At 42.5% G+C, this 27,194-nt stretch overlaps 1 protein-coding gene across 2 annotated transcripts in view; it reads right to left on the minus strand.

Moving 5' to 3' along the window:
- The window catches only part of LOC143903926 (uncharacterized), a 42,511-nt gene continuing 15,317 nt past the window's right edge, over positions 1-27,194 (minus strand). For both annotated transcript variants that reach the window (XM_077418001.1, XM_077418000.1), the window contains exon 3: positions 1-26,272. In XM_077418001.1, coding sequence (XP_077274127.1) covers positions 25,266-26,272 — 1,007 coding nt within the window. In that variant the 3' untranslated portion in view covers positions 1-25,265. The remainder of the gene's footprint in view (positions 26,273-27,194) is intronic.

The following is a 27,194-nucleotide window of genomic DNA, read 5'->3' on the forward strand; positions in this document are numbered from 1 at the left end:
TATAGATATATATATATATTTTTTTTATCACATATGTATATATACAAGTAAAGTATAATACCTATAATATTTTGTAAGTCTTAATAGGATTAAAAGAGAATATTTTAATACACGTAAAACATTCACCAGCTTTGCATGAAGACGTCTTGAAATACATTTTATAAACATGTTTTCCAGTAAGCGTGTGGTATGTAAACTTTTCTTCTGTAAACATTTGTTTTTTTCTCTCTCTCTCTTTTGACTACTAATGATAAAGAATTTTCTAACGACTAATAACATTACGAACACAGTCCCAACGATTCGACGCGCGTAAAATGAGTAACGATAAACATCGAAACGAAAAAGACTGATGTCTTCGCGGTTTTTTTATCCTTTTCTTCTTTCTTCTTTTTTTTTATCATCAGATGAGAGTGTGGTGATAATGTTCAAAAAGTCTTTTTATTTTATATTCGTGCTCTCTCACAAGGGAATTTTCCTCGATTTATTTATCTTTTTTTTTCTTTCTACATTTTGTTACATAATATACCTAAGGACGTACCGTAGGTTGGTTTTACAAAATAGTTAATCACAAGTGTTTCGCAAACAGTCGTTCAATTTTGATTATTAATTTCAGGCTCGACTCGACGCATCGCGTCATTAGCCTCATTCTCATTCTCGTTCTCCCGCGTCTTGTAGATTCGACATCGAATCTTTCCTTTCCTATCGTTTCACCAAAAGCAGTCCCAATTTGGCGACGTCCCGTTCCGCGCTTGAAGAAAATTCCGTCGCGATTTGGCGAATCGAGAATATCCAAGTTCCCTTCTTTCGGATACGTATACTTTCACGTATGTACAACTAAGTGCGGCTGTCTTTTATTATTAGAGACGTTCCCTTTAAGGAAAAAAAAGGGGGGAAAAAATGTGAATTTGATTCGTCGTGTCTGCCTTACAATGTCAAACCTGGCATATGTAGGCCGCATCAAATGTCTCACGCGCATTTCTCCTCCCAGAAGATTTTCCATCAATACTGCTCTCAATTGATCGAAACCATTTGCGTCATCGATATAAAATCTGTAGGCGTGCCTCGAATTGCACCTGAGATTACATCGACAAAACAAAATTCGTTAATCGATCAAAAAGGATGAGATTTTATAATTTATTTATATCAAACATCGTCGGGGGGGGGGGGGCTCGAAGGTAACTTTCTCCTTAACTCGTAACGTCAATAATTTTTCATATAATTTCATAAAACTTCATATTCAGATTTGGGGAGTTTGTAACCGTAAAGAGATCGCGGGACTTCAACACAGCCTGTACAGAAGAATAATGTTAAAATTAAATTTGATGGCGAGTATGGCGACTATAATAAAAAACCGTACAGTGTTCCGTCGATGAGAAACCGACGGGACACTCGATCAGCTGATAACAATGATGACGTTGCTGATGGAATGACATGTTGTGTACGCAAATGTTTACCACGCATAACGACCTGATACTGGCTGACTTTTGTCTCTCGGCGCGTTTGCCGGGAGTTTTCGTCGACAGAAATTGGACAGCAGGATGCGACTTTTGATTTTGCACGCTTGATTGAATTCCGCGAAAATTCGATCAAAGAAAAGAACGGCATTGCGCCTAAAGTTATGCAACCATCACATGTTCGACCACGTGGCTTTCGTTTGTCCACGTCGAAACTCGCGTATTCAGGGATTACTCGGAGAAACGCAATTCGCGGCTCTATATCCGACATTTATTACACGAAATAGTAATATCGAAGGTTGTCGCGGAATCACGTCGATATAAACTTTCTTTTTCTCGTATACGTATACATACAATCCAGAAGATAATGTCGGAGAGAAAAATATTTCATACACAGTATTCGGTACGGTGGAAACCTTTGCGTAGATGTATACATATGTATTTTGCGTGTGTGTGTGTGTGTGTGTGTGTTTGTGTGAGAATTCGTATATCTACCATTTTTAATAAATACATATGTACAATATGTGTGTCGGTCGTGAAGGTAAACGCCGCGACGCGGCGCGGTGCGGCGGCGGCGTTCGCAATTCGCTTTTGGTACTATCTGCTTCTTTCTCCCTTCCTTTTGATTTCTTCGCATCGAAACAGCATAAATCTGGATAGCCGGAGTTGATTGGCGTCAATGTACAATCGGACGCTGCGACAACGGACGAATGGAACGCTAACTATTTGTTTGGACAGGCCAGCTCGTTTTCATAATTTCGGAGAAGAAATTAACACTTTCGAGATCTTCCTTTCCTGCGGGATTATTAACGATCGTAAAACGCGTCGTCGCACGGTATAATATCACTAACATATGTATACGTATCGTATAATGCGTATATTACAGTAGACGATCATTCGTGTAGAAATCGTAAAATTGTGAGTCGATTAAAATGAATCTAGCCGACTTTAATATCCTAATTAATAGTCTCAACTATAATTATACGCCCAAATATAGCTCAGATATCGGAAGTGATAGTGGGCTGTTGTAAAAATAAAAATTCAACATTTGTCATCTTGAGGTTGCATGTATGGAAGGACATGTTTTATTGTTTTATTGTACGTTATATACTGCTTTGTTCGGTGTAAAAATATAAAGCATTTCGATTATAGACTTCATACGTATGGGCATTGCCATTGTTACGGAGTAATCGGCGACTATTACGATAACTTGTCTCACACTTTCTTGTAACTCTTTTCTTCCTCGATGTAGGATTGCCTGCGCCGTTAAAAAACAAACAACGGACAGACAAAAAATGATATTATAGAACAAGATCGTGGGGAAGAGTATAACTCTGTTCGAAAATCAATTCATCTAAAAAATTATTTCTCAAGAAAATTAATACGCGACACGTTATGCTGGGAGAATAATATTAAAGTCTGATTATTAAAATTCGGTTCCCAAGGTCTCCGAATCCTGGATCTTTTTAATTGCCCTCCAAACAATAGTTATTACATTTTATAGAGGGTGCAATAATCATAAACGCGAACTTTACGGTGATATTAAAAAAGTAATCCCAGCTGCAATCCTACTTCAAGAAACAGTCCCGAGTTCTCGTTCGTCTAACAATGGCCCAGGCTATGGAGTTAATAATTGCTTTCATGTGGCAATGGTAACAATATGTGTGTATAACAAATATACTTAGAACGGTTTCACTTGTGGTATTACGGCTCTCTGCAATAAATCATATTCATCTGTTCAACTGCTGCTGAATAACAAGGTATGCGGAGTATATCTGAGTACAACGCGACCGATCTTCGCATCGCTTTTCTGTCAAACAAAAGACAATTACTCATATAATTATCGAGGAGCGAAAGGTGGGATATGGCTTCTCCCGGCTATTCGATTTCAGTTCTACCGTCGATTTTTAAAGCTCTCCCCGCGAGAAGAAGACATTCGAAGAAACTGATTCATTCTATATAAAATTGTCAGAGAGATAAGTTTAAAAATTTATCAATTCTCTCCGTTCATTTTAATCCTTCAGATGGAATTAAGTGACTTAATTCTTTTATTAGAGTAAATTCCTCTCCATTCCACATCGGGCACTTGATTATATCGTTATACTTCATTCCACACAGAAGGAATTAAAAAGATTATTATTTTACCGAACGCCTTGTAAGCTATGCTCACGAGTTTACGCTACATACGAGCTTATCGTCCGACACTATCAGTTTCTTTTGACTCAAGGTTTCTTTGCCGGGCTGTGTTAATCTCTTAAATCTTCGGATACCGGGTGCACCTATACCTTAGATGCTCCTTCGATTACGAATAAATCACAAAAGTAATTGTCCGGAAAGCGACGCAGAAGCTTCCGTCGATGCATGGACTTCTTGTATTGTAATTAAACACTATACACTTCCTGCTCGTACCCCCAAAACACGATGTACGGACTTTCGAATGACTACTAGTTGCAGTCTACTAGGCGCGCAACGAGAGATACGCGCAATGTGAATTATCGTTTATTATTATTAATTATTTTTTATGAGCATGTGCTCTCTCTCTCTCTCTCTCTCTCTCAAGAATTGTAAAATTAAGGAACCCGTGGTCCTCTATATACACACACTAGTGATTCCCATTTGTTTAATCGTTTACCGTATACCGAGAAACGCGCGCACGAGAGCGATACGCGCAGTATTGTGACACACGTGCGTCAATGCACCGCCACCGATGTTGATTATGTAATTTCGATTGATAAAGTCGCGGGATAACACCACCGGACGAGCGGATCTTTCCGTCTTGATCCGGCATATGAAAATAGTAGTAATAACGTCGTGTAATTAAATATTCCCGACTATCGCACGTGTGTCCCGATACTTGACCGTCTCTCTTTCTCTCTCTCATCTCTCGTATAGCGCATATATTTATTATATTTATATATAGTATAAACATTTGTTCTCGCGCACTTTTAACGCACCACTCTGTCTCTCCTAACGCATAATCACGAGATACGGAAACGTCATCCAGCATCCGGTAAAGATGCAACGATCGCAACGTAAAGCTGGGAAAGAGTTTCTCGTTTGCGCTCGCATGGACAGTCAAACGAAATTCTAATCAGTCGATGTGTGGTACAAGCGCGTCCGCTCTTGTCCGGCAATTGCTTAATAGTATATATAATACGTATAACATTTTGATTAAGTGACACGTGTCGCGTAACGCGTGCAATCTCACGAGGGAAACCGTCTTATCGAGAAAGGATGAAAAACATTGTGGCGTGTCGAAAAGTCGAGCAATCCGTGTTAAAGACCGATTTAAGATCAGTTCGGAAACAGCTGAAGCTGAAGCTTCTACCTCGCGGAGAGGAACCAAAGCGGCAACGTAAGAATATACAACACGTTCAACAAGAGAATCACTTGTTTAAATATTCGATTAGATTAGAGAATCAGATCTGAACTGCACTCGGCTCGCGTGGATCTAATCCTTATCTTCGCGCGTTCGTCATCAAGTACTCGCAATGTATTGTACAAAGTGGAGGCGAGCCATTTGGAATTGATTAGTTATTTTTTGCACGAGTTACTAAAGTTCAAACGTTACAATTGCATTTACAGTCAGAAGAATCGAAAGAAAAAATGTACAGCCGACCAAAAGTTTTCGGCTTCTGATAGCGTGACACGACATTATACACGTTATAATCTCTAATATTACATTTTCGCTTGACGGAAATACAAAGAAAGATAACTAAATCGATTGGGATGAAGGTGAACCGAAGAGGTGCCGCGCTGTTATCTTGTCGATAAAATTGTTTCCGGCTTGTTCGAAAACCATCTTTTGGGATTGTCACTTCTTTGCATTGTCTTATCGATACGTCGGAGCGACTTGAAAACGGTCATTAAAATGTAAATATTATTACTGTTATTATTATAATATTATTATTAATATTATTACTATATTATTATTATTATTCATATTCTCTGATCTCTATAAGTCACACTGAATTACGTATTCTTCGGTAGAGCGTGGAAGATGCCTGCAATGTTCGGAGCACCTGTGCGATAATCTATTATATATTAATATGTATATTTATATATGTATATATGCATACCTGTGTAATAATTGTAGCGATATTTCGAACGTAAAGAAAGTTTTACCGCGACTCTTTCCACCTAACTTCCGCTTGGCGTCGTTAAGTTCCTGAATGTACGTATATATAGATATTTTGATTGCCGTGACACGTCAGCTCGTTTTCACCTATACGAATTGGACGTGGTGCGAGATTTCACTTTTTGTTCGTTAATTGTCGCTCGTCCGGATTCTTTTTGCGTACCGACTCCGCGACCATCGCGCGGATCGAACAACCACGTTCGTAAGATCTTACGGCACACCGCTACGTATTAATCGATTGATCACATTTCTTTGTCGTACATATACTCTCTGTAATCGTTACAAAATTATCCACATACGTAGTATCTAACTTTGCGTATACCAAACGAGCGTTCGTAATTTACGAGTTATGAGAATCGGTAAAGAAGCGTTTATATGAATTCGTAAGAGAGAAATAAAATGGAATAAAATGAGAAAGGATAGAGAATTTCCTATTTTCATCGAAAGTAAGGTAACTCTTGTATTGAAGACATTTTAAAGAATCACGAGCCCGCCTTACACGAAGAAATTCAACAAGTCAACAGTCGCGGATATTCCGCGTGTAAAAATTAAAAAAATAAAGAAGAAGTACCTCGCGGCACAAGGCGAGCTTTGATTTTCGCTCGGTACGATAATTCATTTTGTTTCATCTCCGATGCACGCGTCGTTAACGCTCGATTATCGTATACGTATAATCATGGAATTGATTAATTTTCGTAATTCCAAAGGCGCTAGCGTAACCGAATCAATAACAAATCGAAGAGTATCACAAAGGAATATATACATGTGTAATAACGCAGAATGTGCACCAGTCATAGATGATGCACTCTCGGAATACCGATATCCGTATACCTTCGTCGTGAGGCTCGGGATGAGTTTAAAGGAAACATTTATCTTTTAACAAAAAATAACATCCCGGCTACGCGTTCGCTTTAACATTTTTACAGTCCATGCAGCTAACCAAAGACATTGCCTATGCAAGCAAACTTATGAATCACTCTGTAGTACGTCGTTACTCTCCTACCACATTTCTCCCTGACTGCTCTCTCGCCGCTACCTATCTCCCCTCCAGCCTTTCTTAGGGGTCCTGTACCTCCTCTCAGGTTTATTTCCACTCCTCGAGGAGGCAGCCCCTCCTCGGCTCGGGCTACCGGCACGATACACAAAAACGGTCAGACTCCGATTCGAAGGTCGGCGAGTGTTTCATTGGCGTAGCAGGTAGCTACTACGATTAAAAAAAAAATAATTAAAAAAAGGGATCTACGTTTTTTTAAACGGGTAAACAGTCGGACTGGCTTCGATGCATAAATGCGCGACGCCGACCGGCGTAACCCGCAAAAACAATGCGCAGTGGTGGTCCCACTTGCATCGTCAGCCGCACCATAACAATCTTTTATAAAATTGAAACGCTGCATTATTGCATTTCTAAAATATAGGAAAAATCGGTGGAATTTCTCTCTCGCCTCGCGAAAAACATAATGGTGCATAATTATGATCTAATGCAACGCAATCGGGAGCTAAAAAGGGTTGAATGCAACTGCGATGTGTATATAGACCCCAACACTCCCCTTAAAGAATTGAAAAAATTAATTTAAATTTCATTCTCTCAGGTTTCTATTTTTACATTCCGCTGTTACGTTCTGTTCTTTGACCGAATGCTCCAGAGATCGGGAATCTGCGATACGAATCCACAGATCAGACACCTCGTCGATCGCGGAGCGCCGCCGCGCCGTAGGCACGTCCGCGTCGAATTACAACGGAACCGATATAAATGTCGCGTTAAATTTGCAACAATGTTGCGAGTAACGCAGCCCCCCGAACACACAATGCGCCAATTGTTTACGCTCTGACAAACAACAGCGGCCCCGGCGGAGCACGACAAAGGAACGGCGGGCCGCTCGATTAAAATAATAGCGCGCCGGCGGGCGCGATGCGTCGCGGTGTCAATTTTCGCGTCGTCCCGCGCCGCGAACTTCGAGATACGGTAAAACGCGCGTAACGGGGAGTAATAAAACGATTAACGTTTGCGGCGCGTTTCGCCGGGCGAGCGATTAACCTGTTGCCGTTGGTTTATTCATCCCGTCCGGAATTGGGTGAGACGACGAAACTACAGCGACCTAGCGAACTAATCTACTAGTATGCTAAAGCCGCCGCCGCCGCCAGCGAGAGTCCTTTGCATAGCAGTCCTTCGCCATTGCCCGTCCCCGGCCCTGGCCCCGGCCCCGACCCGTCCCGCCGACTCGTAATAACAGCTAGACGGTAGTAATCGCCGCCTCACGCACACAGCATCTCGCCAAGACTCAGGTTACAATACATAGATCGCCCAGCAATCGCAAAGTTGTTAATAGCAACGCGACGTATATGTATATTCGATGTACGATAGCTAGCGCGCGGCTCTCTGATCCTTTTATTCTCTACAACTTCTTTGGTCCGATTCTTGTAATCTTTTCGATAAGTACTTATTGCTATTCTTCGGAAGTACAAGTTTCCATTTTTGTCAATTTCAAATGTCGTTCTAAAATTGATTACAATATACATATCTTTACTGATGAAGGAGAAATGATAATTGGTGACATGTTTCTGTGTGGGAAATATAATTTCTCAATCAACTGACACTGACATTCTTCGGCTGAACGATGCGAGGAGTGGTGCGTACGAGAGACGTCGCTTCAAAGAGAGCGGACCGGGCAGTCCGATCCCGGCAAATTTCGTCGTGCTTGTTTAGATTTATCCGTTATGTGTTGCATAATCCCCCGTGACCGGGTCCCGGGGTGGAGCAACAAGAAAAGGGGAAAAGAAAGAAAGAAGCTGGGGAAGAACCGCGAGGGGGACCGTGGACGGAGGGCGAGGGAGGGACAAGAAAGAAAAACAAAGTTCGCGGAGAGCAGGAAGTGGCTCGCGTAAAAAGAAAAGCCCCGGTAGCTCGTCCGCGAGCGAAGAGAGCGGAGTGGAGTAGTAGGCCAAGTGGCCTGCCAGGAACTTCCCCGGAGCCGCACGCGCGATTCTCTTCCGCGAGACTGAGAGAAAGAGATAGAAAGAGAGGGAGATGGAGAGGGAGAGAAGGAAAGGGAGGAGGGAAAGAGGTATCTTTTATTTCGTTCGAGGGAGTAACTGTCGGCTGGTATTTCGCGGAGGCAAAATAAAGTATAAAGGGTGAGCACCGGTGCACCGTGAGGTGTATACGAGCCGCGCGAGACGACGCCGACGGTGCAGGGAGAGCGCAGAGCGCGACGGTGGGATCTCTCGATCAGTATATCCCTCCGATCAGTAGCGGATTTAGCATTAATGGGGCCCTAAAGCGCGGTAGATTGATCAGGAAATCTGCGAGGATCTTCGTTAATTTAAAATCAATATTACTGTAATCGATGAACGTACAGCGTGCGATGTAATTACGAATAACGCAGAAGAGGAAAACACATAAGTATAGAACTTAGAAGAGATATAAAAATATCGGACGCGTGAATCATATTTCTTATAATTAAGAATTTTTTATAGATGGAAATCTGTTCTTGGCAATTTATCTGCTTTGTATAACAAAAACTGCTACAGCACGAGACTTAAAACGTGCGCTTTATAACCCTATCGGGAGGTTTGCCACTAATTTTGATCGTCTCGACCGCTTCTTTCTTCCTTTCCTCTCCTTTGCATCTCGCGTCTCTCTCTCTCTCTCTCTCTCTCTCTCTCTCTCTCTCTCTCTACGCGGTTCTTCGTCGGTTTTCTCTTTCTCTCGTGATATCTTCGTCCCTCTTTCCTCTCTCTATCCCACGATACTCGCAGACGCTTCTGGCAGACGAAACGCGTTTTGTTCTCAACTTCCTCGATCACGCCTTCCGGCCCGTGCGCAAATCCGCGAGACCCGCAACGCGGGTATTTCATTGCATTCGTATGTACCGACTGACTCTCGTAGATATAGTGGAGGGCCGACTACTGTTGAACACATGCTGTATTATGGTTCTTCGATTCTGCGAATCTCCGTATCTTCTGATTTTAGCGTCAAAGTGGCTACTCATGTTCCAGGGCCAACGCTTTTCTTAAATATGGTATATGACCAGACACACACACATTTAGCTTGAAATGATTTCTCTCTCTTAAAAAATTATGGTCGAACTGTTGAGATTTTAAACTAAATTTTTTCATTGTTATCTTCGAAAAAGAGAGATAGCACAATCATTTATGCGATGGTTGACGTCGCGTTGCGTATACGGTCCAACGATGCACCGTAGATGCAATCGCGCATCGGAATGTTTTTTTCGAAGATCCTTCACTCGTTCTTGTTGAAGAGGAATTTCGTTCACGTGGCCGCGAGGACCGCGAGGGAAGAGAAGTCCAGAGAAAGAGAGAGCCGCGAGAAGGGCTCTCTCCTCTGTCGTGGCCGCGCCACGCTCATAAGAGCCGTCGCGACGGTCGTCGTGCCAAGTTCATGAACCTTGAACCCCGCTTTTGCCCGCCGACTCGTTTCGAGAGATGCCCGCGTGGCTGGCGATCCGTCAGTGATTAGGTTTTCGGCCAACTAACGCGGTTCCCCAACACCGGCTGGGCTCGCTCGCTGAACGCCCTCGTCGCATACGGGACCCTGAACCCTAAATGTTACCGATGAAATATGTCTAATTCAGGGGAAAAAGATCCTGGGTGCATCTTCATTTTAGAATTATTTTGTTTAAATAGAGTATATTAATTTTTGAAATTCAAATTTAAAAGAAAAACACATGTGTCATATTGGACAAATTTTTTATACTCCAGAGCATATTGCTATCTCGACGGGCAGGATAATGCTCTCGGTTGCGCTTTCAGAGTACGTTCGCTTACTTGACCTACGTAACGCCACTCGCCACTCGCGTCCACCTGTACATACGTCTTCCAGAACCAGAACGTCTCGCTTCGCGACACAACTACGTCGAGAAGAAGCGTGACGCGGTGACCTCGAGAAATACAAGAACGCCACGAAAACAATGATGCGAGATACGAGGAAAGCTTTATCTCGGTTTGACTTGCATGCACCACTCTTCATCTCTACGTCGTTTGACCACTGAGCTCCTCCCGCTGAAAAATTAGACGTCGTTAAACCACGACGTATTTTTCCTCTTGCCATTTCTCTCCATCCTCCGACCTTAGGGAAGGACGACGGACTGTCCCAGTTGTCAGTGTTATCTCGTGTACATGACTAAATCCCTTTCATAGAAATATAGCTTCCATGACCATTCTTACGTTTTAGTTTGTGGCGTCGCTGGTTCGGCCGGTAGACCGGTAGACCCCCGACGAGACCGCGAGATTGAGAAACGCTGGTCGTGGGGAACGAGACGGGCCGCCTCAAGGCCGCGCCGTGGTCCCACTCCCCCGCCAACCACCAAGTCCGAGTCAAGGGCGTTTCTCCCACCGCGCGGCACCGAGTTATGAGCAGCCGGGGGGACCTGAGAGAGGATCTCGTCTCTCTCCTTCGCGATATCCCCCTGGCTCCCCCCTAGCTTGGCGCGCCTCTTCTCCTCATCCATCGCGGTTCTGCCCCCCGTCTCACTTTCGCCTCGCGTGGTCCATATAGCGAACGCATAATTCTCGCTCTTTCTCTCTTTCTTTAATTCTCGTTCGCCTTCTCTCGTCCTCTTCGCTCCCGCCTGTATTTTCGCGCGACGGCGAGATGACGTCCAAGTCTCGACTTTAACTACGCGAACTTCGTATTGTCATTTTGCGGAATGCCTTTTAAGAGCGTCCTCGTGATTCGACGCGCGTGGTTTATCGCCAGGCGATTCGAATCGTCGTAATCTCGGTGAGGTCAGATATTTCGGTGTCGTCGATGAGCCTAGCTCTTCTGGAAGATAACTTTCTACACAGATTGAATACCATGAAAGCGAAATAACCGATGTAAGATGTATTTCTTGGTATTCACGGTAAAATAAATTCACCAGATTTGAACGTGGAACGATAAAATTCATAATCCAATCTTGCTACAAAAACGTCGACTTCAAATTGGTCAAAGGTTGAATTTAATTCAGTTATCTACAGAGACTTCGTTCTGAATGCATTTCCGAAAGAATTTTAATGACTAGAGTAAACAGTTGTAAATGATAATTTTATGAGTTAAACGTTGATAAAAAAAATTGTCTACCAACTCTCCTTCTCCGTCTTTAGGACTGACCACTGATGACTTTTTCGCGCGAAACCTCTAGTGCTTCAGATCCCGCTAATTCTATCGAGCGATAATTTTCATTTTTCTTTAAATGAGATTTGATTGGCTCGCGAGATCAATTTAAAGAGTCTCGGGATAAACGGGGTTTTCCCCCACGAAATGAAAACTATTATCTATCTCGTCGTGACGTGTTGCACCGAGTGGCTGCTCGATCGGAAGTTCTACGGCGCATAATAATTTCCTCTCGTTCCCGTCGAGCCGGGGCACGGACGCTCAAAACAGTCGGAGTCATACTTCATGATCGCTGATATCGCCTCTTCGCCGTGCCGCCGCCCGGCTGGGGTCTTCTCTCTTTCTTTCTCTCTTTCACTCCTTGTCTCTCTTCTCCGGTCAACATTCTTCATCTCTGCCGAGTCCCAACGGGTTTTCGGGCATGCATGATGATCCATCATTCTTCGCACCGTTCCGATACCCGGCTGCTCCTTGTCCTTCGGCTTTGCTTACTTGCTTGCATTTCGCGGCGTGGCGCGACGCGCACCGACCATGCAACGAGCTGCAACTCGTCGCTCCTCTACGGCAATCCGCCGTACAACAATTGTTAATCCGTGTTTGCGAGCCACATACCGACATACCTTATCTTAGAAGCCTTTCTGCGTTTGCCTCACCCAATTTCAACCCGCACAAAAATTAACGCTACAAACGAGAATTTTTTAAATTTAATTTTCTTTCTTGTGGAATATAAAAGTTTTGTATTTCGATACGTAAACGAATTCTACTCTTTGACGTTAATAAATACGATAATACGATCATCCGATTGAAGAAGATATACATTTCAAACAAAGAAACTTGATTTTCTCTAGCGGTAATTTTACTAATCTCTTAAGAGAATATAGAAAGGTTAAACATTTCGTAATTACAACAGTAACAAACGCGTGCATATCAATGAGCTTGCATATTTGACGAAAATCATTTACAAGTCCGATAGCTGACTCGCGAATTTTGGGAGCTTCTCTTGTACTATTAAAAGTTGAGTTTACAACAAAAGTAGACTCTTAATTGGTTCCCCTTGTACGCGCAACAAAGCGGCCCCGAAAACAGCATATATCATTCGCGTTCCTGAAAAATAAATCTACCATCCCGCCCCGGTGGCGATAAATAAAATATATATCAGGTTGCGCTTTTATTTTTTAAAAATAATTTTCGGTGCATTCGTTCTTGCATCACACACTCCGCGATCACCGCGGGCACCACGCGATGCGGGGCTTCATTCAAGGACACAATATTCAGAAACCGAAAGTGCGATCACGCGAAAATCTAACGTCTCGCCGAACCGGTCTAACCGGATTCGGCGCCGCGTGTACGCGGCTGGTTAAGATGGTACGCCGATCGGTGAGCCGCGTAAACTCGTTCCTCGTCATTTTTGGCAATAACTACATTAGCTGCTTGGCCGAGATGCGAGCGTGAATCAAATTGCTGTGAATCGCCGTGATTCTCGCCGTCAGTGCCGTGTCATCGGACCGACGTCTCTGTGTCTCGTTTTACAAAGAGCTCAGCGATTAGCGTCGAAGATGGGCACCGTAGGCCCCGATAAGAAACGCAGAATCCGATAGCGCCTTCGTGAGCTGTACTAATTTCGTTAATATCGTTTTCTCTTGTCTTTGGAAATGTGTATATATATTTCGTCGGAAATTGGCACTCAAGACTCGGTTAATTCTCCTTCGCGGGTGCAATTATCTCCCGTAATTATTTGGCGCGCGTGATTCTTTCAAAGTTATTCATCGCGTAATTTTCCTAAATTGCTCGATTTGTTCGTCGTAAAAGGCAAAGTCGCGCGTATAACTCCGACACTTTTCACTTCGCCTTTCTTTCCTTTGATAGCGCGAGCTCTCTTGGCTATCTCAATTTGATCTTTTTACAGTCCTCGTATGGGCGGGATTCACTTGTGCCGCGGCTGTGGTCGTGAAGTTGGAAAGTCAAGTGCAGTCGGGCAGCTTCCACGCAGAGAGACGACAGAGTTTCTCAAACAGCGCGCGGCTTTCTGCTCTCTCTGCAATGTATTCCTCTCTCTCATTCTCCCCCATCTCTTTCCGTTCCCTCCCCCCTTCTCTCTCTCTCTCTCTCTCTCTCTCTCTCTCTCTCTCTCTCTCGTGTTTATAGGCCGCTCAAACTTTTGCATCGATCGAACGTATTATAGCTTAACAGTTCTCCAGACTGAAGCACGCTTCAGATGATCGCCTCTCGCTTCCCTTCGAGTAACTACTTAAACGCTCCGTTTTCGCTGCCGTGCAAGAAGAGTAATGCAAAAAGTAACCGACAAAAGTGACGACGTTATTCCCTGCACTGACGAACGAGCCAAATTTACATATCGCATCTCTTCCTCTTACTCGTCTTCAGATATACACGGAAACCTCTCGGTCTTCCGGGGATAATGGACGGCACATTGTCGCGTATTTGCATGTTTACGGTTTAACAAGTGAAACTGGATATTCTGCAAACGGATCATTCTCTTTCGTCGAATATTAGTGTATTTTAAACACTATCGACAATAGATTTACGTCGCGTTTAAAGGTATATAAATTCACGCGTCTCTATAATTCAATTTTGAAAAATATCGATTTATAGTTCTCTATTTTTGCCGACTAGTCAAAACGAGAACCACTGGCAAACTCGAAGCCGTGCTCGCGCGAACGAGAGCAAGTGGCTTCTGTGTTCGCACGAACGAGATTTTAACGTATGGTTCTGCTGGATTCTGATGAAGTTTAGCGGATAAGAACGCGCGCGCGTACAGATGCATACATCATAAGCGGCGCTCTGTAAAATTCGTTACAAATAATCCAAATCAAGGTTGCCGCGGACAAGTGCGGTTCTGACAAGGAGCCGTGATCTGACGTGCCTGTGCAAAACTGGTTGCACCGCGCGAGAAACGGACTGTTTCCGACGGTTGGTTGGTTGGTTGGTTGGTTGGTTGGTCGGTTGGTCGGTCGGTCGGTCGGTCGGTCTCTCAAATTTACGACCATGCTTGAAATTTATTCTCCGCGCGTCGTAGACCCGATAAAGCCGATCCTGGAATCGCGCCGTTGAAATTTCGCGACACTGGAAGCTTCGGCAGAGAATCCGGTAAAAATTTTCGATAGTTTTCAGTCGCTCAGGTAGTTTTGTTTATATGATATTAATCCAGATGTTAATAAAAGGTTTAATTTTGTTATTCACGTAAGACGAATTTTGGAAATATGCAAGTAGTAATTTATAAATATTAAGTGTTTGCGTTTTAAGATTTTGTTGCATAATTATACTTTAGATTTATGAATTGACGCGAGAAAGAAATATCATCTTTAATCACTGCTTCATCCGTGGAAACAAAAAAAAAATGAAAATTATAAGAATTCAGACGAAAAAATTGGACAATTTTTAAAGTAAACGTGCATAAGAAGCGACCGAAGAGAAAACAACATAATTGCCAGCTGAAACAAAGTAATAATCATATAGCAGCGCTGTTTACCGAGACATTGTGTTTTTCATTGCGCTACTTTCTAATTGACGACGAAATGTCAAAGAAACAGAAAGTGCATTTAAGTTATGCAAGTTTGAAGTTGAGTCAATGCACTTTTACTTCATATTAATGTCGAAATTCTTTAATCTTTAGCTTCCTTTAATCCCGTCTTTAACTTATTTCAGAAAAATATATTACTATTATATAAAATTCTTTTATATTTTTATATATATATATATAATATATACATATATCTATATATATATAGAAAGCATTTTTCGAAATAAAAATTATAAAATTACGTTAAATTTTGAAAAATTAAATACGAGTAAAATAATGTGTCTCGGTAAACACCACGAGGATAATTTAACGGAAAGTAACGAAGGTTGTGTTTGAAGACGTGCGCTGTTCTGGTATTATTTGTATATTTTATTTGTATAAAAAAGGTGAAAAAAAATGAAAAACAGAACACGCTCGGGGCATGGACGCGGGGCCGTTTCGTGACGAACAACCACACTTGTTGATTAATATAATATATACGCGCGTATGTAATATGTATATACGTGTACATATACTATAAATATATATATACATATACGATATACGTATATGTATATGTGTATATGTATATATATTTAACGAAGTTGGTGGGCTGGAATATACACGGTAGGAACGGAGCGGGATGCTGGGAGCTGTGTCAGAGAGAAATAAGCCAGAGGAGAGCGGGAGAACGAAGAAAAGAAGAACAAAGGATACGTACGATATACACGGTGATATATCTTTGGGAACACTGTCTGTTCGAACAGAATCGGACCCGCGCCGCCGAGACACTCGTCAGTCACAAAATATATGAGACGAATTGATTTCTTTCACTCTTCCCACGCCCTAAATTACTATTAGGAACCTGGTTCCGCCGTAACATTGCAGCGAAAAACTCTGCGCCCAAGATCCAGCCGAATTAACTCTTCGAGCCAGAACTCGCGGTTCTGTGATTTAACATAATTTCGTAATTACTAAAGCAATGATTTGAGTCAAAAGGATTGATGATAACATGTATCGCTGCATATTGCGAACAGAAATCAAGTTAAATCGGCTGTTACAAAAGATAAACCAAAAAAGCGTTATAATTAATACTTACTCCGAAGACTTTTTGACAACTGAGTATTTCGGTAACACAGATCTCTACGTCAAACGCGAAAACTTAACTACGTAACTTAAAGATAGAAGGGCAACGAAAACAAACCAAACGGAAGGCGCTTTTAACAAAATATATTTACGTGGCGTTATAAAATATATGTTTCGTGCACGCAGAAAGCATTTAATTTCGCTGCGCATTATATTCATAGTTTCCCTAATGTCTGCTGCTTAATGGCTGATATTTCCACGGAGAACATCGTTGTCTCTAAAAAGCCTCGCCGAAAACGTAACATCATTCTCAACAATTTATCGTACCGTCAAACATGAATCAAGAGGTATACCACCGGCAATATAATTAGGGAAGTTGCGCCGCGAATAAATTTGCATGCTAAACGACGAAAAACGAGGTAAGGTCGATCTTGGCGCAGTATTTCGCTGCTCGCGTATATACTTGTAAATAATGGTATATGCATCACCCCGGCGTTTGGCGCGCCGCGTGATCTCTGTTTCTTTTACAATTGTGATCGGGCGAGTCTGTATGTGTATGTGTATGTGTATGCGTGTGCGCGTGTGTGTGTACATATATAATTCTACATAAATAAGACACGACATCTGCGTTGAAAACGTCGCCCAAGCGTCCGCCGATTTCTTTTCGATATCTGTTAAAGATTAATTAACCTTCGTTCAAATTGCACGTCATAAAAATAAACTGAACGAACAGAAATCGAAGGAAATACAAATCAAGAATTTTTAAAACAACAAAAAATAAAGTTTAATTTCAAAGATGAAAGATATCATAAAATTCGTCATCAAAAGTGCATTTCCATCGGTTCTTTTTGATTCGTTTCTCTTTTTGCGGGGAAGCAATTTTCGTATTACGGAATAAGGCAAGTTTTCGGTGTTAACGGATCTACGTGAGCACGCAACGTAACAATTTGCGGCTCGTAACTGGACATATATGGTGCACGTACAATGCTGCACGCGCTAAACGACGCCATTTAATATTTGCAAATTCGCGTGCTTCCCTCCCAACGTGTTCAACGCATCACGGCACGATCCTAAGTATACTTATGCACATCTGTGAAACGTATTGCACCTGCGTCGGCGTTCGCATTCGAGGGCTTTTTCTTCCTTTTTTTTCTTTTAAAGCTAAATTTTGAAAGCGAGATCTCATGTATACGAGGGAACGTATGCGGGCACACCCGTTTGTATTTCTTTCGCGCGCATCGCGTTGTTTTCCCGTCCGCATAAATTAACGTTCTCGGAGATTCGTCTCTCTCCCTCTTTCTCTCTCTCTCTCCTGCAAAAAATCGACCGATTGAAAGAAATAGTCGGAAAATCGTTCTATAAAATTCAGTTTCTAATTCTCAAGGATTTAAAATTTGAGATCAAAAGGAGAATTTTGATTTCTTTCCCTCCTATCCTTATTATATTAACACCACTTTATATTCCGCACGAGCGACACGAAGTAATTCTTTCGAAACTGGATGCACCAACGTCACGTAGAATTAAATTTAGTAAAATTTTTCTGTCTACAATGTAAAAAAAGATTTTAATAAAAAAAAAAAAAAAAAAAAAAAAAAAAAAAACTGGCAGGTTTATTTTCCCGATACAAGAAGGCTTTACTTCTTTCTGTAAAATAAAGCGAAATAATCGAGTATGTAATGTGAAACAAAATAAAGGATAACGTATCTTAATTCTGATTAAAGGATCAAGAGACACGGTAGTGTCTCGCGCCAAGTACACGCGGAGCGAGACCGACCGTGACTCTTTTACGCGACGCGACGGGTTGCGAGTACCCGAGATGTTGAGATCTCGATAACGAGTGAACGGATCAAGTTCTAAGTAGGCTTGATCGATAGCTTGGGGTCCAATTAGGGGGGGGGGGTTTCTCTCATAATATTCCGCTACGTGCCTTACGAGCGGAGATATTGCGACGCAAAGTCCAAATGTGAAAATTTATTTTTAAGATACTCCTCCTAACGCTCTCATTCAATATTATTATGATTATCAGAGAAACGTCCCTTTCACTTTTTCGACGCTGGCGGCGCAGGTATCGCCAGTTTCGATATTAAATTAATCTTATTTAAAAGCAAAAGAGAATCGAAAAAACTTGAACTTTATTTTTAAACCCTGACTTGCAGGACAGAAATATGCAGCTTTATAGAACGAGTTTCTGTCGGTTTTCTTCTAATCCATCTGCTTTTTTGCGGAGCTTCTGAAAACAAAATGAGTACGAATGATTATGTACGGAACGTCGGATGCGCCACCCTGTCGGCGGGGTACGGCCCGTTTGAGAGCACGTACCCTGAGTCTTACGAGGGGAAAGAGAAAACAATAATTTACATATATATATATATCATTAGGTAATATTATATATGTATAAAGCTTACACCTAATCTATGTTGAGCATTCGGTGAACGACGAGAGTGACGCAGCCTGTGATAAGCGCGTTGCCTCTTTTTCTACACGTCTCTGAAAGCATATATCCGACTATAAAAAGAAAAAACAAAAAAGGAGAAAAAATAACCGAAAAGAAACAAGATCGCTTGTTCTGTCGTTTACGTATACGGATACACGATCGCGCGTTTACCGCGGAATTCGTCGCGAGCTGGATATCCTGGAATTTGTTCGTGCATTCTATTCTTGTCGCAACACGGACGCGCAAGGAAAACTGGCCGTTTCTATTTTTTTTATGATAAAAAAGATTGGATAAGTTCTCCAGGCCCAGTTCTCACGGATTACTCGTGGACCTGCGTAAACACCTTCAAAATCCATGAAAGCTTGTTGTTAAACCAGACGTGGAATCACACTAGACTCGCGGCGTTTTTATTGCGCATTCACAAAAACGACGAATAATGAACAAAAGAGATAAACGCTGGTATCGAGGTGATAGACGAGGGCCGTTGTTGCAAAATAATAAATCGATCGATAGACACCGCGACGGTGATTCTCCTCCGTCTTAGCGATTCGAAGGAAAGCAAGAGACGACGGAGAAAGAGAGTGCGGCGTTTGCAAGGCAATCGTGATATCTAACTTCGAGAAAGCTGGCTGATGTGTAATTTCGACATAGGATTAAATGAAATTAAGCGGATGTTGTATGTCGTTAGCGGTCGTTATCACAGTACATCGCCGATTCTACTTAATAAGTATGCCTTGCTCTCTCTCCTCTTATCTCTCTCTCTCTCTCTCTCTGCTTCCCTCCTTTTCTCCCGTCAATCGAAATGGCACCGCGCAACCTTCCGACGTCGTCGTCTAACCATCCGAACCAGTTTCGCTCGTAGGCACGGGTAGGATGATGATTTTTCGCAGTCTGAAGCTAATAATATTTAGCAAACCGAAGCAAAAAAATATATATCTCGTATTTCTCTCTTTTCTCTTTCCTTTTTTCCAAAAAATCAATACATACTCCTACAATCTAATTCAGTGGTTTTCCTCCGAACAGTCTTAAGTCGCATTTAATTTCCTCATATAAATTCATCCCTGCTCGCAACAGCTCGCCACGAAGTCCTGCGGTCTCGCGCGTATGCGGAACTTAAAGTACAAAGTAACGTCCCTGTCATTCGGCCACAGAAAACAACTCTGGACCTCCCCCTCCTCTTTGCAAAGTACATCTTGCAATATGTATATAAAATATTTATATATATATAATACATATATATATATATAAAAGAGATTAAAAAAACACCAATCCGACATCGCTTCTTCATTCGCGACACTCGAATATACGTATTGTTATATCACACGGCGGATTTTGTGACTGCGAGATTAGAATATAATAAGCATAAGCACTAATAGTCGACTAATATCGATAGTAGCATATAAAAAGAGATTTCTTGTCGGATATGAAAACAGAGTGAGAGAAGTTCGTACAGTCGATACAGCGTAATAAAAACAAAGGTAATTAAAACTCTGTGACGGTACTAAAAGAAATGCACCATACGCAATATCTCTCTCGTATAAAACTTAATAATTAATAATAATATAATAATTATATATATATATATATAATAGTAATAATTAATAATAATAAAATAATAATATAGTAATAATAAGATATAATGATATAATTGTATCGAGTGTACTTCGTAGTAATAATAATAATATAAAAAAAACAAATATCTATTTTTATCTACACATTGTCTACAACAGTTATTATTTTCTTTTTCGTATTTCGCATTTTTCGGTTTACGCGATTCTCAATCGCGATGAAACCCAATTCGCTTTTCGATATATAATGTTTTGACTCGTTAGAGAGAAAAAGATCACGTCGGGAAACGTGTGTGCGCGTGTCTCTCCCTTTTCCCCCCTTTTTTTTCCTCTAAGCTTGACCTGTTATGTTAATATGTTTACGTGCATGTATGTGTATCTTTGTATAATCAGTTATTTTCGTTATCACGGATTTCTTTAAAGTACAATCGGCCGTGCACATGAATAAGTTCGAAATGTTGTCAACATGCTTCTTTTCCCTTTTATTGCGGTGTCTATACTTTTTCGAGAAAAACTCCCTACCTCGCGCGCTGCTCTTTCAGCATTACCGCACGGTTTGCGCGCAATGTTCCCCGCGGCGAGTTTTACCGATCGAATTGTACGAGACCGTCGTTGAGATCTCCAATTTGACATAAATTGGACCGAAGGAGAAGGGCGTACAAGAACCGGCTACTAATTACAAATTATTACAAATTACAGAAAGTTTTGAGCACAAATTTCTGCCAAAAATTATTTTATTTTATTCATTTAATTTAAAATTTTTAATTTTTAATTTACGTTGTAAATTAGTGCTCGCGATTGTAAATTTTGTCGCGAGCATTATTGCAGTGCTGCGCATTCGTTAATTAAGCTATAAGTTGTTTTCAATTTTTTCTGTCTCGTAGAGAGATAAAGTATGAAAAATAGATTAACTTTAATTAGTTTACGGCCAAAATGTATACGAAATAGATACGATTAAAGACTTTTAAGAAGTAAAACATTAGTTGTCCCGGGAAATAAAAAAAAGAAGATAATGTAATTTAAAAAATGTGTTTTATGACTGTGCTATCTGTAAAATAGTTCGAGTTTTTATTCAGATGTCTACTTGTTTTGATAATAATGTAAATCACTGTAATATGTTATTCGTGAAAGACGAGGAGACATATCCCGGACATTGACATTTATCCGATCAATACAAATATTCTGTCTTTGATAACGAGCGAAATATGTAAATAAGACCAGATGTTTATAGCAAAAATAAATTATCGAGATAAATCTCCAATTGAGAAACGATTATAGCGCGGTCAGTGTCAAGTTTATAGCAATAAAAAAATGAAAAAAATTAAACAGCTATTTTTCTTTCAATTATATTTTTGTCGACGAGAACGAACCAAAGTTCTCAAAGAGTTCTAAGAGAGACGTATGCTGAGCTTTCGATGTCTATGCGTAAATGACTGCTGTAATTTTTAACGAATATTGAGCTTTAACGATACTTTAAATACGGTAAACGCTAAAGTTCCACACTGGTATGTAAAACAATTATTATGGCGATTAAAGAGCTCGTAAAGCAAGAAAGAAGTAGTCGATAATCTGCAAGTTTTTTTAAATGCGACTTCGTATTTAAAGTAAGCCTCATGAATTGTGTAGTTACTCTCCATTTTGTTACTTATGATTTTCATCCCAATCTCACGTTATCGTTCACTGCGCTTGATTATACGACCTTACCGTTTACCGTATCCAAAATGCTATTGCAAAAAGTTTCTGCGGAACGTAAGAAGAATATTTTTGTTGCAGACGCATGTGTACATACGAAGGCATACGGATCGATGTTTCGAGTATGACCCAAGTTAAATGAGCGTTAATGTCTAGCAAGCTTGCCATGCTTGCGCTTTCCTTCTTTTTGCCGCAAGAACGATAAAGAGATATCCTAAAAAGGGCACGTAGGTAAGTGTTAAAATTATCTCAACGTTAATAATAATACTCATAAATATTACGAACGGCTACCGGAAGAGACCCCGCCATTCCCGGCGTTCAATATTTTCCTATTCGCCATCTTTTTCTTCATATTTTCGCGTTTTACGTAATGAACGAGAGAAAGGAAAGTAAAAATAATAAGAACAACAAAAACAACAGTGAACAACCACCACGATTATATCGTCGTCGTCATTTCATCCTCGCGATATATATAAGTAGATTTTCTTTCGTCATAATAATTTAATGAGTCGTTTTATGAACGCGACGCCTCACGACGCGATTCCCCCCCCCCTCCCATCCCTTTCCTTTTCTTTATTTTCAATATTGTATATTGGAGAGTATAATATAATTGCGGTTCCTCAATATAGTATAATATACCTTCCTAAAAATACGGTCAAATCACTGCCGCGAGCAGCAATTCCGAGGCACTACGAACAGGCCACAGAGAATATGGCCGCGCAATTATCATCTTCAGATCTCTGTGTCTCTAAATGACAAAAGACTAACTGTAGAACACCTAATACGTACGTAATCGTAATTATACTAACGCATCTCGTCGTCTAGGTTTTAGACTCATTACGTAATGTACAATAATTAGAGAGATCACACACGTCTTAATATAGAAATTTTAAAAGATTATTTTCTAATACGTCGAAGCCTTCTTCCCCCTCTCCTCTTTCATTTTTGCTCTTTATTTAAGTATTGCCACGAATTGTTTTTCTTTTTCTTTTCCTTTCCTTTTTTCGCCCTACTTTTCTTTAAAGAGTGACGATGATAATTCTTCGAGATGTGAGCGGACCCCGTGCGAGCGCGGTCCTTCAAAGTCTTTTCTTTACTTTGAGCTACGCTATCGTCTACGCTACTTAAACGCTAACTTCTACTGTGTCTCAGCCTTCTTCCACGTTCCCTCCTCTTGTTTTTCGTGTACTCGCTTACCTAGTTTTCTTTTATCAGCACCAATCTGATTTTAAAACCGATTCAAAATATCGTCATATAGTTAGAATATAATATAACCTGTATAAATATACATTCAAATATTACTATAGTATACAAGAATCGCATCCTTCCCTCCCTTCTTCCGTTTCTCAACCTATTCGTACTATCGCGGATCATCTTCGTCGTCGTTCACGACTCGATCTACCGAAAGCTATGGCTCAGCGCACAGTGGGAGGATGCGTCGTTCTCGTAAATTCTACCTATAATTTCTCGTATCTTTCTCCTTTCTGGCTCGTCATATCTCCCCTCCCCCGCCTTCCCGTCCCAACCCCCTATGTCGTCTTTTCTCCTACCCTCTCACTCACGTCGTACTTTTTATTTTTTCGACTCATTCACACCTAGTCTCATTCGCACGCGCTCGCATACTTCACCTTTCTCCGTCGTTTGTTTTCCTCCTCGTTCTTCCTCCTCCTCTTCTTCTTTTGTTTGGAGTGAACGGCTTTACATATTTACAGGTATTCTTCTCGTGGTCGTGTAAGCGCTCCTCTCAAGAAGCACAACATATCTTTCTCTATATATATATATAATATGTATATATATATCTCTCGTTCTCACTCTCACTTACTCGCTCACTCACTCTTTCTTTTTCTCTTTCTCTCCCGCGAAACTTTTAAAACATAGGCAAGTTAAATATTGTATCACAATCGTTTTAGTCTGGTCGAAATCGAACATCTTCAACCCGTTTGGCGATACGTGGCATTTCGAACGGTGAGCGGTAGCGCCCCGGGCGGCGCGTGCACCTCGCATCCCGCGAGGAGAAGATAGGCGGATTCAGAAAGATTCGCGACAACTCTCTTTGTCAATCTCTTTGAATTCGCCTACGTCTCGCGGGATAAGCCTCGAACTCTCGTGCTATTCGCTTGTCCACGAAAGAAACGCGAGAAGGTACGTCGTAATCGATTAATTATAAAAAATACGTACGGAGGAATAGAGACGAGACTCTTCGTTGATTACTTTACCTTGGTCTGGCTAGCGAGAAACTCGACGGTGAGCGCGGCGGCCGCTTTTCCGAGCTTTTCTGCGTCCCCCTCACGTCACTTGTCCTTCGTGCGAGATCGACGACTTGGAGATGTGGATCGCAGCGAGAATCGGTATTTCCGTGTGCTAGCGAATTAACTAGACTCATCGGTGTGCGTCAACAATAACGAAGCATTGATTTGGGATCCTTCAAAAACCGATTTAATTTAACGAAAAGTGAAAAATAACGGACGGTCGCGAGGAAGTAATAAACGTTGCGTCGCAATCGCGTACCGTACATCATAAAATAAAGAAGAAAATGTATGTCACAAACTTATTATGAGTTGAAGTGTCATCGACCAATACCTGAGCAAGTATAATCGAATCGTCGTTTGCTACTCTGTAGCGACAATTCTAACTGGGATTGTCGTCTTTCCGCGACGTCATTCAGCAAATGTGACAGCATATTCGACGAATGTCACAGGAGACCCGGTCGCATATCTTCCTGCTTAACAACGCGAAAATCCAAGACACGTGTCAAACAAGTACCCGAACGATCCTCGAAATTTATATCTCTCTATTTACATCACAGCCGGTGCGCTACGATTCAGAGAGGGATAGAAAAGCGGTTATCTTTCGAAGATAATTTTATCCGACAGTCAATCAGAGACGTAGCGACCGGGTAGTGCACGTTTTCGCGATGTTTCTCGGATATTCGCGTTATGTGGTATATGCGCGACGACGACACCGTTCTCACCGTCGAATTCAAGACTAGCTGGGCGTGTTCCGAGATTCTGCTAAGCAGCGATGGAACAAGAAGAGCGAGCGAGTTGTGAAACGACGAAAATAAAGGAGACTCTAGTAAATGCACAATGATAAATGTCACGGGTAGTGTTGCTGGATCGGCTGCTGGCCGCATCGAGACGCGGCGGCGGCGACGGCGATGGCGTTCGACGTTGCGTCGGCTTCCAACCCGGCGGGACCGAAACAGCGCTGAAACCTCAGCGCGGGGATTCCTGCTTGCTAGTAGGCGGCAGGATGGACGGTTAGTCACTGCGGCGGCAGACCGGTCGGTGGCTTGAACTCGCCGGTTACGGACACGCCATTCGCCTGGGCGCCAGGGAATTGCGCGGTCGAGACCGGCGGCTGATGGTTGAACGCGGGCGCGTAGCACTGCGGAAAATAGAGCTCCGGCTTGACGACCGTCGGCGTAAGGCCGCGCGGCACCGGAACCGGACCCAAGCCCGCGGGCGTACCGGGCGGCTTCGTGTCACCGATCGAGTTCCGGCGCACTTTGGCCGCGTGCGGGTTCATGTGGTTGTCGATGTGCTTCTTCACCTCGGGCTCGGTGGCGAAACGCCGCCTGCAGTTGGGCATCGGACAACAGAACGGTCGGTCGCCCTGGTGAGTGCGCGTGTGCTGGTCCAGGATCGCCTTTTGACGGAAATCCTTGCCGCACTGCTGGCACTTGTAAGGCTTCTCACCGGTATGGATACGCACATGCTGATTGAGGATCGTGCGCTGGCGGAAGTTACGTCCACAGTACACGCAGCCGTATGGCTTCTCGTTCGTGTGGATGCGCAGATGCTGCGTAAGGTGGGACTGTTGTCGGAACCGTTTGCCGCACTCCGGGCAAGGATACGGCCGCGACTCGATGTGTATGCATCCGTGTTGCAGCAGCGTGGACTTCTGCTTGAACTCTTTTTGACAGATCGGACAACGCACGTACAACGGCATGCCAGCCGAGCGGCCGTGCTGTATCACATCGGGTAGACAGCTCTTCATGCCACCCTGCTGCTTGATGTACTGCAAGGCACCGAAGCTGCTCGGACCACCCGCGCCAAAGACCGCGTGATTGCCGCCCTTTGGGTCTTTGAAGTATGCCGGATAGTGGATGGAGTTGGCGTCCGGCGCCGGACTGAACGCGCCCGACTGCGTGTCCGTGTCGCCGAATGTCGACGCCACCTCCTCCTTACCCTCTTCGGGAGGAAAGGGAACATCCTGTGGCCAGAGGGTTGGCGTCATTCCGTTCTTGAAGATGAGGTGCGGGCTTACGTCTGTAACGAGAGAACGGTCCACGGTTCATCGGCGGTATTCCACGGCGGGCGGGTAAGAGGAAACGTTAGTAGCCCGGATTACGGTTCAATGATACAGGACAAAATCTATCTACGTGTAAATTGTAGCGCGAGTGAAGCGCGACCTCAACAACATTGGCTCAAGTTCAGTGAGAACACAAACACCCAGACAACACAAACATCCGAGAAAGCTTAAGTTTAATCAGGTATTCTGATTCGTTCGACGGCGTTTACATGTCTTTTGGACTTTTGTGCTGTTTGGGAAATTATTATGACCCAATTTATTGTGGTCCCCATTGAAAGTTATTAGCATTAGTAAGTAAATGCGGGAAGAAATGCTAGAGAAAGTAGTTATCCGTGATAGGCCGATGTTCACTTTAACGAAGGGAACGCGAGGAACTAGAGTTATTAGAGGGCAGTCGGGTTAGATGGATGACAAGTCGGATCGCATAAAACGAGGACGGGGGCTGCTCTCACAGCTCACCAGCGCTGTCGCGTCCAGCTCAACCGTTCTTACCCGCCGGTTGGCCTTAGCTTCAACGAGGCCGATGGTACCGGTACTTGTCTCTGGTAAGTCGTCGTTAGTTCTGGAAGGTTTTGAAGCAAAAAACGCGTTCCGGCAAGCTGGTGAGGGATATAGATGATATAAACCAGTGGTGAATTTACCCCCATTATTTCGAGACACATCATTTTGTCAATTTATAATTCTTTGCTATTTCTCGAGCCGCAAATCCGCCACTGGTGCAGAATCGAGATGAATAGTTAGTATGCGGGTTATTGTACCGCCGGCGGTAATGAACGTGATAATTATAATGACGATGATGACGATGATGCCGATGGTGACGGTGGCGACGGTGATTTCGATAGTAATGAGTGAAAACCGGTGGGTGGGTCAGTGTTTGGT

This window comes from Temnothorax americanus, unplaced genomic scaffold (genome assembly GCF_048541705.1).
Source record: "Temnothorax americanus isolate GAGA-0224 unplaced genomic scaffold, ASM4854170v1 Scaffold5, whole genome shotgun sequence".
Classification (NCBI taxonomy): domain Eukaryota; kingdom Metazoa; phylum Arthropoda; class Insecta; order Hymenoptera; family Formicidae; genus Temnothorax; species Temnothorax americanus.